Source organism: Prunus persica, chromosome G4 (assembly GCF_000346465.2).
Source record: "Prunus persica cultivar Lovell chromosome G4, Prunus_persica_NCBIv2, whole genome shotgun sequence".
NCBI classification, from domain to species: Eukaryota; Viridiplantae; Streptophyta; class Magnoliopsida; order Rosales; family Rosaceae; genus Prunus; species Prunus persica.
Genome location: NC_034012.1, coordinates 19681012 through 19694854, shown reverse-complemented (window position 1 = coordinate 19694854; position 13843 = coordinate 19681012). Strand labels below are relative to the sequence as shown.

The window sequence follows — 13843 nt, the reverse complement described above, 5'->3', positions numbered from 1 at the left end:
CGTGTAAAGAGATTTCAACTGTACATCCACCGGTTTGATAGCTCTACACTCGTGCCAGTTGTGAGACTGATTTAAGGTTTTTTTTGGGCTGAAGACTAGTTTATTTGTTTTTGGTCAACAACTGAAGACTAGTTTATTGGTTTTTTGGTCAACAACTGAAGACTTTTTTTTCTTTTCTTTTTTTTTGTCACGAAACAGTAGAGATTCACTTGAAAAACAACCCCGGATATAACAGTAAGAACACAACCCCCGAAGGAGGTTCTTGCAATATAGAGATTAAAACAACAATACAACTTGAATGGTCGATTGAAAGGACCCAACAAAAATTCTACTTTGGAATCCGTGTCAAATCTCATGCATGTCCAACACCTGGCAGGTATCGAGCACGAATGACCGAAATACTCTTCTTGCCCTAATCCAAAAACTACTTTAGGGTTTGACTTCTACTGAAAAACCGGCAAAGTCTCCCCTGAAAAAGGCTCAAACCCAGAAATCTGTCAACACAGCAAACTCAATTATTTCCCAAGCATTCAGCAAATTCAACTTTACAAAATTGAACATAATAAACCAATCATAAACTTGCGGCTGCACCTAGGTTAGCCTAGGTTGCCTACATACTCTTACTGAGGGATCAAAAAGCCACATGTAGTTCTTTCTACCATGAATCACAATTAAGATAGTATATAAATAATCAAAGTCAAACCAAGGATGAAATCTCATAATCATTCTTTACCTGGATTTCAACAAGTTATAGAATTGAATCTCATATCATGAAATTATGTACTTAACTATTCAATTAGCATATCATGGTACATGCAAATACTTACATAACCAAATCTTTTACCAGAAAGTCATACCTGCAATCATCTGCATGATGCATATATCATATAATCACCTACCAAGGGGTATATGGGTGTTGAGACCCAAAAAGTCACGACAAGCCTGAAGCATTTCAAGCCCAATATGACGTACGAAATTGGAGATAAATTGGTCATGTGTTAATTCCAATTATATTTTCAGGAATTAATTCGACAAAATAAATATGTACGCAAGCTTTTATACAAATTCTAATGGCATCCATGTCATGCCAAAAACCTATTCCTTTAATTCCGATATGTCACTAAGCTCGGTCATAAAAGCTCAAGTCATTGTAACACATGCCCAAGCATTCCAAGCACATGCCAAATTACTCCATGCCACGCTAATACATTTTTCCTATGTCAATCACCTACCAAGCATGAACCCAAGTCATGTGGTTTACGGGGCTTGCACAAGGGATTGTGGTGTGAAAGGTTACAGAGGTCCACAAGACCCACGAAGGCTCTTGGATAATGGAGATTTTGGGTTAACTACTTAGGAGCACCAAAGTCCAAGCCCATTACTTGAAGTTCTCTAATAAGCCTAGGCACAGTTCAAGTCGAGTCAAATTTTGTGCGACCTGTGGGCCGAACCGAGTAAGACATCGGTTCTCAGATCGGGTCGGGTCTAAACTTAAAGCCGAAAATGGGCCGACTCTATAGGCTCCAGTTCGGTTTGTGTTTTTTAGTCGGTTTTGGGCCTTAGCCCAATACTAGTTTTTTTAAAGCCCAAATCACTTTCTGGGCAAAATCTTTTTTTTTTTTTTTGGGGTCAAATTACCAAAACCTAATCAGTATTAACAGGCCCGAATCAATTTTTTCAACTCTTTCAGATGCTGAAATCATGCCAATTCAAGTATAATCCATAAAAAAATCCATCTTTCAAATCTAAGTTTCTAAACAACTATTAATCACAAATTCACACAATCATCAACCATGGAAGTAAACCAACTTACAAACCATCACCAAAAAAAAAAAATACACACAAATAATAAAGCAAGATATCCAAATTATAATGATTACAACCCATGACAAAAAATTAACAAATATCCTTCCAAAACATCTACATCCATCCATCTAAAAGCCTTGACAAAACAACCTGCATTCATCGGTCCAAAATACACTTGTATCAGTCAACAATCAATCACCAAACATATAATTTCTGTAAAAATAGAAATAAATTTTTTGCTTATCTTCAAAACCCTTCCAAGCTTAACAAACGAACTGTGAACATGTCAAAAATCATGAACTACTACTCCTGAACAAGAAACAGATAAACAACAAAATTATATAACCTCATATTAGAGCTTTATAAAAGTAAACATAGGCCCCATAAGAAAAAAATATCATATATCCTTAGCTAATGGCCTCTCCACTGTGATGACAAATATGAACAATTTGAAGACCGTGAACATCACTACGGTGCATGTATATTTAATATACAATCCAAAACCTAAAGCTCTCACATATGCAAAACCAAAACATAAGATCCACACATACAATCGTAAACCCAATACAAAATTGACCAAAAAAAAGGGCAAAACCGACAGAACAAAATTGACAAAAATCCAAAACTAAAAGTCACCCCCAGCTTCCTTTGTTTCTAGCTGAAACATCAAGAAAACTAACTAATTAGGCACACCACAATTGATCATCACCCATAACTAAAAGTCTCCTAAACTGCAAACTAAGAAAGAAACACAAAACTACACAAATAATAGACCTACCATGGAAGTCAAGTTTTTGTTTTGTTCTTCCAGTTCTGCTTGAGAGAGAGAAAGAGTGAGCGATGGTGCGCTTGAGAGAGGTCGTTCTTGAGAGAGAGAGCCAGCAATGGCACACTGTAGCCATACTCATTGCCGTCAACTTCGTGAGGACAAGAAATCTTGTCTTTCAGAGCTAGGGAGACGATAGAGGTTGAGAGATGGAGAGCGGCCGAAAAATTAAGTGAGATGGAGGTTGGCTGCGAGTTAGGTCAAGAGGAGATGTTTATATTAGGTTAGAGTAATCTGGTGCAAGCAAGCATGCGGTACAAGTTCCTTTTAGCCAATAATATCATGCCATGTGTCAAATTTATATATAATTAAATAATAGGCGATTTGGTTCCGGTCCACTGGTTCAAAAAAATTTGGAATCGAGGGCCGGACTGTTGACTTCGGTTCGGGTCAGGTTCAACGTTCACTTTTTCAGTTTGGTCAAAAAAACCTTATTTTTCGGTTCGGTCGGTTCATTCGGTTCATCGATTTTTATGCCCACCCTTATTCTCTAATATGGGTGAGCAAATGAGATATTTTTCAAGCACTTCCTTTTACCCATAGGAAATAGTCATTTTTAAATGCCTAGCTTTGCCTGCTGGAATGTCTTTTACTTGCTGGAAATAAGAATGTCCCAATGATCCCTTTTACCCATTGAAAATAGACTAACTCCAACACTTCCTTTTACCTATTGGAAACTAAAGAGAGCTTTCACCTTTTATAAATTGGGAGGCATTGCCCAGGCAAAACCAACTCCTCTTGGTTGCTGCAAACCTCTCAGCAACCATGAGAACTCACCTTTCTCATAGTTGCTGCAAGCATCCAGTGACCATTGACCTATTCTCTTGGCTGGAGCAAGCTCCCAATAGCCATCACAACCATATCTCTTACTTTCTCATCCTTGAAATCCTTAATCTTCTCTATAAAGCCGCACCTCAAGAATAAGCCCAAGCTACTCATTCATCCTCCCACCTCTAGAACTCATAAATCTCTAAAATCGTAGTCACAAACACCATAGCATTCATAGTCTTAAGCATTTCTTTCATCAGCCATGCTCTTTGAAACCTCATTCATTTGACTGCTATAAGTATCCCAACAACCATCACAGCCAAATAATCAAACCAACATAGTCATAGCTTCAAACAATAAATTCTCAACACCCAAACTCAAGCATATCAAACACCAAGCCAAGCACAAGTATTATGATTTGCTAAACTTGTGGGTCTTTAGCTCCCACACTCCAAGCTCTCATACCAAGCTTATATAATCTTAGTTCAGCATCAACAAATCATCTTCACCTATTTTCAGAGCTGCCGAAAAAGTCAACAAAAACATGCAACTACTGAAAGAACAACAAAGTACTCCCTTATGACTTGCTTATCCTTCGGGATGCTTTGGGCCTAGTTCTCGCTAACCCGGAAAAAGGGGCAACAAAGACTTGATTCACCACTCTATGGCAGTTCAAGGATCAACAAGTCCGGACAAGCCTTCAGAAGAAAAACGACCCCAACAATGGACCTAGAGGTATAGAGAACAACATATTTGAAATAGGGACCGATCGAACAGTTCGAACCTATCGAACCCGAATATTGTATAATAGGTGCAATATCCGTTCGACTGTCAAACGATAACCAAATTCAAATTCGAGCATACCGTCGTGCCCAAGACGACAAGGGAAACAATTTAAACCTCAGTGGACAGCCGCACAATGGCCCATGCGCCACCACTAGCCGACGGTAGCGGTGGGTGTTTGGGTGTCTTGAGAGATTTTCCGGCAACAGAAAATCTTCAAACAACTTGCCAATACCTATGCCAATAGATTCAGACTAACAAAGGGATCAACTTTTGTTCTTAGACCACGACAAAAACTAATCGAAAATAGGCAAAAGCACGATCAAACTGTCGGCTTAATTGGGGGTTAAAAATCAATCTCTCAAACCTCTGAATTTACCCAAACCAAGCATATAAACAGGTAGAGCACGATGACATGATGAAGTTTCATACCTGGTTTGACAATTTTGGCAGCCAGATTTCTCAAAAAATACTAGAACACTACCGAAAAACCTAACCCTTTTTCTCAGCTTCGATTCGAGCTCACCATCCCCGAAAAGGTTGCAACGGATGAGCTGTCCAACTAAGGTGTTTTAGTCGTCTACTCTTTGAGTCCATTGGTTGACTCTAAGACTAAGGTCTGCTTGACTACGTGGATTAAGAAGAGAGAATTGTGTGGAGCCCAATTGCACGCGGGCTAAGGTTTTGTTGGAGGTGTACGCGGGAATCGAGAATGTCAGGCGAGGTGGCAAAGGAGGGAATGGTCGTATTTTCTCCACAACCGGGCCATAAGTGGCCGCGGCGGTGCTAAGATTGGCTTGATGGTGGCCCTGTCTCGGCTGTGGACCGTGAAGTGGCTTTCAAGCTTTAGCTAGGGGCCCTAAGAGCATCTCCACCCATAAGGGCTAAGGCAAGGGTAAGGGCAAGCAAGGGCTGCCACTATTCATGTGAATAGTGGCAGCCTTGCCTTTTTTGGTTCCACCCCAAAAGGCTAGGGCAAGGGCAAGAAAAAAAAGAAAGAATATGCAACAAAATATAAACTTGTTATGTATTTATAGGGAGTGAATAAAATTGTTATGTATTTATAGGGAAAACATCCATAATTTTTTGGTATTTTTTTTAAAAAAATTTTGATTTTGAATTTTTTTTGACTTGCTGACGTCAGCGTGACATCAGCACTGACATCAGAGCCCTCGGGCTAAAGCCTAGGCAAGATCTGCCCTTGGGTTTGCCCTGGCTGGTGGGACCCAAGGCTTGCACGGACTGCAGGTGCTGCACTGGAGGTCCAAAATCGAGGGAATGGGCCTCTTGCCCTGGCTAAAGTCCCTGCGGTGGAGATGCTCTTAGGGAGGTTGTCGACCTTGGTTGAAGGATCATGCGTCGGGTTGATCGATTGATCATGGATCAGGTGGACCAGGGAATCGTTGATCGGGTGGACCAAGGACTCATAGATTGGCCACCAAGACTTGTTTAGATCATTTAAAAGTTTTAATTGAATACCACAAGACTTATTTATCCCAAAATAGTCGTTTAAAATCCAAATTAAATACACCCCCTAAACTAATAAATGAAATATCACCATTTTATGGATTAGTTCAAACCCAGCCAACATCAATTTAGTGACCAACATCAATTCAGTAACCAACCAATTTTGTTCAAATAGATACTTGAATCATGCAGAACAACGCCACAAATTATTAAAACAAAATAAAAAATCAAACATTTCCTAACTCGAGTAAAGAGCTGCAAACGAGTCTTGACATGAAGGAGTGGCGCATGATAGTTTATTTTTGCCATCACAAAACTCAATAACAAGCACAACAACACTCCAAAAAGTAAAACAATAGACATGATGATTAAGGTCTATTAAAGTAAACTGCAGTTATTGAATTGTGAGATCGAGTCCACTGTCGACTTCTTTTATGTAGCATTCTTCTAGATAGCACCTTCATGAAACTTGTAAGGCTTCTAATATGTTATTGGTTGTGCAACCTCATTACGTTTAATGTCTGTTATGGGTCGAGTTGACTTCCACCAACACAATACGTTTTCTAAATCCAATGGCTCGTTATTAGTAAAAACCCCCCAATTCGGAAAATCATAAGTTCAATTACATCACTCTACTGCAGTTAGTGGATCTACCCCATACAAAGCATGTATGTCTAGCTCCAACATAAGTCGTAAAGGTGGTTCCATATGTCTTCTCAAAGGAACGAGAAAGTAGCGCACAAATTCTTCTACTGAAGGTTGTTCCACTAATACATTGATAATCTAAGTAAGGAGATGCAAATGAGTCCCAACATAAATGAGGGGTGCATGATAGTTTATTTATGCCATCACAAAACTCAACAACACGCACAACAAAGCTCCAAAAAGTAGAACAATAGACATGATGATAAAGGCCCATCAAGGCTCCTAAAAGTTGGTGACAGGTGAAATGGAGTCCATTGTCGACTCACCTAATCTCCAAGACCTGAACAAAACACCTATCAAGGCTCCTAAAAGTTGAACAACTGTTGTTTTCTAGAAGAAGGCGTTGTTGATCAATATTTTAATGTTAACAAACCACAACAAAATAGTGTTGTGGATCACAAGCATCACCATATGCTTGGAACTATTAAAGCTTTACGTCTTTAAGCTCATCTCCTTTTATACTTTTGAGGGGAATATGTACTCACAATCATTTACTAAATCTATCGCCATCCAATGAAAGATTTCAAATGAAGTTGACATTGGGCCATTTAGTGGCCATCCCATAGGCTAACAAATGCCCTATATATTCCTCATTAGATGAAGAGAGAAGACACAACATCAGATACAACAAATCTATTTTTGGTCTCGCACTTTTTCATTATTAGACTAGGTTTTACTTTTCAAGCACTGAGTTTAGTAAGTTCTTCGTTTTCTTAGTGTAAGTTTGATTCCTTGCAATTTTCATTACATTGCTTTTAAATCCAGGTTTATTTAAATTGTTTTGTTATTAAATTTCACTTAAGTTTAATTTCAAGTCTAATTTAGTTTATCATTCTTATTTTGTTCTTGCTTTAATTTACATTTATTTTAATTTTGTACTTTACTTTCTTGTCATTTCGTTTAATCAATCGTACATTTTATTTAAATTACATCATTATCACACAAATTTAAAAAAAAAAAAACCAAATAACATACCTACGAAGCCTAACCATCCTTGATCACAAAAATCCCAAGAAGAGGTTCCTTGCTTGCCTGAACAATCGGCTAATTAGAAGTCACAAGTGCAAGCACATTCGTCCAACCCATCCAATCCAAGCCATTCGGTGACTTGATGGTGGCACACCTATATATCTTGAAGAAGAAAGACCAAAAGTTTCTTCCATCAGTCACCACAGCCAAAAAGAGGGAAACAAAAGGCTATACAATCAACCCCCTTCATACACTAGTATGCTGTTGTTTGCAGTGGCGGAGGGAGCTAAGGCCTAGGGTGGGCATGTGCCCCCTCTCAAATTTTCTTTGAGACAATGGTCTTATTAATACAATCAAATTTTAAAGTGATCATTCATTTCTTTATATTTTTCTTCTTTTCCTTTCATTGTCATTGCTACCCCCCTTTTCAAATCTCTCATTGGCATACTTCGACTCTAGACTTTGTAGTGATAAATTATTGTCCAAAATTTTCTTGGTGTGTATCTTTAGTAAAAAAATCATTTCAATTGCTTTTTCACTAATATTGATGATAAGTAGATAGTTAATATAACACGTAAAATAATAAAGTATAGAAATTAAAATTAGGGATATTGTATCAAGTAAAATTAGTTTGATTATCACCCTAAAGAAAAATATATTTCAATATATGAAATGACCCCTCTGTGAAACTTTTCTGGCTCTGCTAGTTCTGTTTGGTTGGGTCGCTTATGCAACTATAGTTCATCCTACCCAAAAATTTGATCCTTGTGCTTAAAAATGTGTTTTCTTGGGCTATTTTTTGGTCAGAATGCCTATAAACTATATAGTTGAGATTTTATTTCTATGAATATCATTCTTCATTCCAATCTTTGCCTTAAATATGACTCGATATGTGGAACCCAATTCTTTTGCAGAGATTACTTATGATCCTAACTGGCACCAAGCCATGCAGTTAGAAATTTACGCTTTAGAGACCAACTACTTGTCACATCATCAAACTAAAACGGAGGAGGTAAATTGCTAGTCTTCAGTTGTTGACCAAAAGCCAAATAAATCAGCCTCACAACTGGCACGAGTGTAGAGAGCTAACAACCGGTGGATGTACAGTTGAAATCTCTTTACACAGACAGGGCCCGTGAACAAGTGAAAGTAACGCAACTCTTGAGAATTCAGATTACTAGGGGGCCTCTAGACCCTCTCCCACTGCCAGCTTGGCAGCTTGGACTGTTCCCATTGGTCAAAATTCTCGACTGATACTTCATCTTGACCGCACACGACCACACCCTCCCCTCTCCTTCTTCAACTTCAAGTAGGTGAAAAGCAAACACATTCTCTCATTATTCATTACCCATAAAAAATAAATACTGCTGAAGCCACTGCTGTACTCTACTACCTAATCTAATTGATTAAAAATTAAAACTTCAAAAAAACAAAAAAGCAATTCCAACAAATATGGAGATTTAAAGCTCACCTTTTTCGCTTCCTTCACATTCTTCTTTGACATCCATAACCAGACACACCAGTAATTCTGGTTGTTGCTTCTTTTAACTCTCCCACCCATTTCTCCAAATTCAAAACCCTAGAAAACCCATTCTTCTTCTTGAAGCGTCTCTCTCTCTCTCTCTCTCTCCCCCTCCTCTTTGTGCTGGGTTTTTAGATCGTGCTGCTGAAATCTCAGCTCGCTCGTCGATCTGCTCCGTCTCCGCCGAGTCGGTTAAATGGGCGGCTCCGACGATTCGCGTCGCTGAAATGTTGGCTGTTGCTGACCGCGATTTCGATGCTCGTCGGCCAAAATGTCGGCCTCTTTAGCTGCTTTTGAGCGCCCAAGACCTGGGGGTTCTAATACGGTACGGTTTTTGCTCCTCTGGTTTGCTTGGTTATTGGGAAAACGAGTTGAATTGGATGCAAAGTTGTGGAATTTTTCTTTTGTTTTGTTTTCTATTGTTTAAAGTTTAATTTAGTTGGCTTCTGTGGGAAGGCACCAAAACTAAAGGGAATGCTAAGTTTCTTGATGTTGGTTCCGTTTAAATCCCAGATGGTGTAATGTCCGAAATGTTATGAAATTTGTTAACTTTATTGATTTGTTTCCCTTTTCTGTTCTGATTGCTGAGGGAAGTGTAAAAAGGAAAATGAAAGGTAAAAGAAATTCAAAGCATGTTTCCCCTACTTATCTGTACCTATTTCACTTGTCAAAATGATTGAAGTGGTATTAGGCTGAGTTGAATCTACTATGTTCAAGTAATGTTGACACGTATTTGTAATGTTTTTATTTTTGTTATGTGAATGTAACTGCAATGCTGTTTCCTTTATTTGAACAAAACCTCAACTTGCCTAAAATTTCAGGGAATCGATGAAACATTCGATGTTTTATTCATTCTTGATCATTCGAATGTGTTCTTAACTGCCAGTTCATCATAATCACAGTTTCTTAATTATCAATGTGACCTGATAATATTTCGGATGTTCCGTTCCATTCCTATGGTGCTTAATTTTTGAACTAGTTTCACATAGTGCTTTGTGGGTCGTGATTATTCATGAATTCTAACACATGAGATGATCTACCAGGTCTTCAAGAGTGGCCCACTTTTCATATCTTCGAAAGGTTGGTAAACGTTCACTTTCTCCATTACTATTTTCTCCTTAAGGCAGTTTTCGTTGGGTTTCCCAAACTTGTTTATATATTTAGTGACAGTCACTTGGCATTTGTGCGACTACGGTAGTCTTAGACGAACAATTTAGTTTACCTGGAACTGGAAAATTTGCCTTCAGAATGCTATCTTCACAGTGCTCGAGCTTGGCTTCTTTATACTTTATTGAGCTTGAACTTGGTTTTGGCTAAAAAGAAAGTCAAGCTTGATAGGAGCTCAAGCTGTATTGAGCCAATTTATAGGAATGCGTTGGTCTCTTTCCATAACAAGATCTTCATAAGGCAGTTTTGGTTAGGTTTCCCAAACTTATTTATTTATTGAGTGACAGTCACCAGGTGTTTGACTAATTTCCCCAGCGAAGCAGCAGGTAGGCACGAGTGTTGCTTGCGTGCATTGCCTATGTTGCCCTTCCTTTGAGTTTGAGTGACATTTGCTTCCAGCCGCTATATCGTGTGTGGTTTGACTTGTGTTGTTTGGCTTGCCAGGGCGATGACTTATGAGGAGAGCAGGAAGAGTGCATTGAGCTCTATTTGATTTTGATTTTGTCCCCCGTCGCCCTTAACGTTTCAACCGGAATCTAATGTTACGCCTGGCTCCCAATCTTGTACGAAGAACCTCATCTACAACCCCTTCACCCTCACCCTCCTCTTTCAATTTCTCAGTATGTTTGTTGCTTCGAAACACTTTCCCTCAATGCCAACAAGGAGACCACCCTTTCCAGAAACGTTATTTTTCTTGGGGGTCGAAGGCGTCGAGCCCTAGCCTCTCCATATGGAGGCGCAGGAAAGAGATGGGGAAGGAGGGTCTTATCGCGGCTAAGGAGCTCAAGAGGCTCCGCTCCCATCCTCTCCGCCTCGACCAGTTCATACGCTCAAACGTGTCCCGCTTGCTCAAGTCCGATCTTATAGCTGTTCTCGCCGAGTTCCAGAGACAAGACCAGGTCTTTCTCTCCATGAAGGTTTGTTTTCTTTTTTATTTTTTCTTCTAAATTTCCTATATGATTAATAGAGGATGGAAATGTTAAATTAATCAGTTGTTAGTTTTCTATTGTTTGGAGAAGGATGTGAGGGTTTCTTTCATAGTTTCGTTGTGTGTTTGTGATTAATCAAGTCTACTATCTATTATCTCGGGCGAGTGGAGATATTCTTCTTGGAATCTAGTGTTTTTGATAAATTTGAATGATTGGGAATCTAGCTAGTTGATACCTTTTTCATTCTTGTAGTTGATCCTGTTCTGTGCAAGGGGGACAATACGGTTGATGGGTCATTGCGTTCTTATTATGATGATTTGTTAGGTTTTAGGAATGCTTTCTTTCCTTTGAAAGAGATTTGGAAGACTTGGTTTACCTGTGAAAGTGGTAATATTTTTATGGGCAGCTGCTCAGAGTAAAATATTTTTATTTCATTATTCTTTCAAATTTAGTCAATTGGATTTCATTTAATATCATCTTCCTTGAGTTTCTATACAAAAAATAAAAATCATCTTCTTTGACTTAAGTGACCCGAGTTTCTGTCTTATTACTACAATCTAGCTGCTATTATGAAGTCTTTTTTAGTTGTTACTTTCCCCTCAGTATCTCAGGAAGAAAGTTTCTGTTCTTATTTTTACACAAGAGAAGTAAAGTCCTTTAAGGTCTTTTTTTAGATTGGTTTGGACTCTACTATTATATGAGTGTATCTTCTTCCATCTTTTTAAGGCGTCCCCCTTCCTAAAATTGTTTTTCTTTTTATCCCAAAGTTGGAGTCACAATTTTCGTCTTTGTGAACCTTGGCACCATAAAAGCATATTAGTTAAATTGGATGTGTGAATCTGGAGCCATCCTTTCATGTCAAGTGCACTTATAATCGTGTACATGTGACCTGGATGTTTGTGATCTATACTTTGTTGTTATAATTTCCATTTGAATGCTGACAAAGACACATAAATCTTAGAAAACAGAGGAAAGAATGGAAGAAGAAAGCAGTAAAAGTTGATGAAGAAGGAAGGTTCTAGTCTGTAGAGGGATATCTTTATACCTGAAACCTGAAATAGAAACCTTAGAAATGGTTGAACCACCTTCATTGCCAGACTTTCTATGACCTTTATAATCACCATACTTTTTGTTGTTGTTTTTAAAAATTATTTCTTGTTGCCATTAGTTTGTTTTCACAAGAAAATTAAGAAAATGGTAAATATTCTGAAGGTAGGAACTTACAGTCGGTTGTGACATGGGGCAAGATCTATAAGTCACATCGTTAATGTAAATTAATCAGCAATTAAACTCTTTTTGGGTGTGGTGGGTCATCTTTGGGAACCTATCATGAGATTTGTGGGCACTATCTAATAGTAAGAAGTATGAAAAGATAAATTATTTGTACATATGTTTGAACCACAGTTGGTCATATTTCTCTTTATTGAGATATCAAAGAAGTTATCCAAGGGTTTTGCCGAGCCTACTCATATGGTTTGGTCACAGGGATTGAGGACATCCCATGGCCACCCGCACCTTGCCACTAGTAGCATCCCTTAGCTTTAATCCAATATTGGACCTTGGACATATAATAGTTCTGAGTACGATCTCTTTAGATTAAAATTTCATTGAATGAGCTTGCTTGCTTTTACTAACACATTATGTTTTTCAGATATATGATGTGGTGCGTAAAGAAATTTGGTATCGACCAGACATGTTCTTTTACAGGGACATGCTTATGATGCTTGGAAGAAACAAAAAGGTAGATGAAGCAAAGCAGGTTTGGGGAGATCTGAAGAGAGAGGAAGTTCTGTTTGATCAGCATACTTTTGGGGATATTATCAGGGCTTTTCTAGATAATGGATTGCCCTCGGAGGCAATGGAGATATATGATGAAATGAGACAATCTCCTGATCCCCCAATCTCACTGCCTTTTAGAGTAATATTGAAGGGGCTTCTTCCATACCCAGAATTGAGGGAGAAGGTGAAAGATGACTTCTTGGAGCTATTTCCTGATATGATCATCTATGACCCACCCGAAGACTTATTTGAAGATCAAGAATGTAAAACAGAAAATGAAGATGATTAGATAGTGCTGCTATACTTATACATGCTCTATATGAGAGAATCCTTTCATTTGCAGAAGCTAAATCCATTGGCATGGCTAGATGCACCCTCAGTTGCCTGTCGAGCACGAAACCAGGAGTTAAGTGGGTCTTTTGCAGCGGTTCATTGTGCAGCAACGAATGGCCCTAGTTCTGGTTCGAAGAATTTGGTGGTGCATGTTTGGGATGTCATATAAAAAAACAGTTGGGCAGAATTAGATATGCGATCCTAGTTTTTTGTTTTCTTTTTGTGGCTTTTGGGTCCATACAGTTTTTGTTTTCCTTTTCAAATCACTACAATTTATGTAAATTAGTTTTCGACTGACCTTGATCACAATTGAGAGCATAGTTTTGGACTAACTTGTTAATAAGGACATATCATACTGTGAATCTAGCAGCGGGGACATGATGTTGGTCATGTTGGATTAGTCGCCTTGAGATTTTGAACTTCTGACGATCTGAAGAATTAATGGTGTCGAAGTTTTGCTTAGCGGTTTACATGATTGGAAAAGCCAAGTCACTCAACCTCATTTGTACCCACTTCCAAACAAGAAACAAAGTTTTGATTAGCGGTTTACATGTCTGCATTCTCTGTTGACTTTAAATTTAATTTTTTGCTTTTTCAACGACTTTAAATTTAATAATTTCTTTATTGGTGCTGTAGTAAAACTTTTCCTACTGGCAAAATCCGGAAAGTCTTTCGGCAAGAAAAAAAAAATCTGGAAACTCGTTGCTTCCTAGGATTCCTTTTTAAGACTTTGGGGTTAAGATAAATACTTCATGAAGAAAGGCAAACTGACAAAGCCAGGAGGACACA

The 13843-nt window shown here is 38.4% G+C and overlaps 1 protein-coding gene across 2 annotated transcripts; it reads left to right on the top strand.

Annotated features, from left to right (window-relative positions):
* Positions 8548-13603, top strand: LOC18781059 (pentatricopeptide repeat-containing protein At1g62350). 2 transcript variants are annotated; one of them, XM_020562582.1, is made up of 4 exons: positions 8548-9171; positions 9890-9926; positions 10458-10930; positions 12594-13603. In XM_020562582.1, exons 3-4 carry the CDS (start codon positions 10553-10555, stop codon positions 13008-13010), a joined length of 795 nt encoding a protein of 264 aa, XP_020418171.1. In that variant the 5' UTR covers positions 8548-9171; positions 9890-9926; positions 10458-10552; the 3' UTR covers positions 13011-13603. The 2 variants fall into 2 exon arrangements, with proteins under 2 accessions (XP_020418171.1, XP_007213347.1); XM_007213285.2 differs by lacking the exon at positions 9890-9926.

Excerpts from the sequence above, each read along its gene's own strand:
- LOC18781059 (XM_007213285.2), top strand. The coding sequence starts at position 10,553 with ATGTTACGCCTGGCTCCCAATCTTGTACGAAGAACCTCATCTACAACC. Across the intron at positions 10,931-12,593 it reads AGGTCTTTCTCTCCATGAAG|ATATATGATGTGGTGCGTAA; the intron begins GTTTGTTTTCTT and ends TATGTTTTTCAG.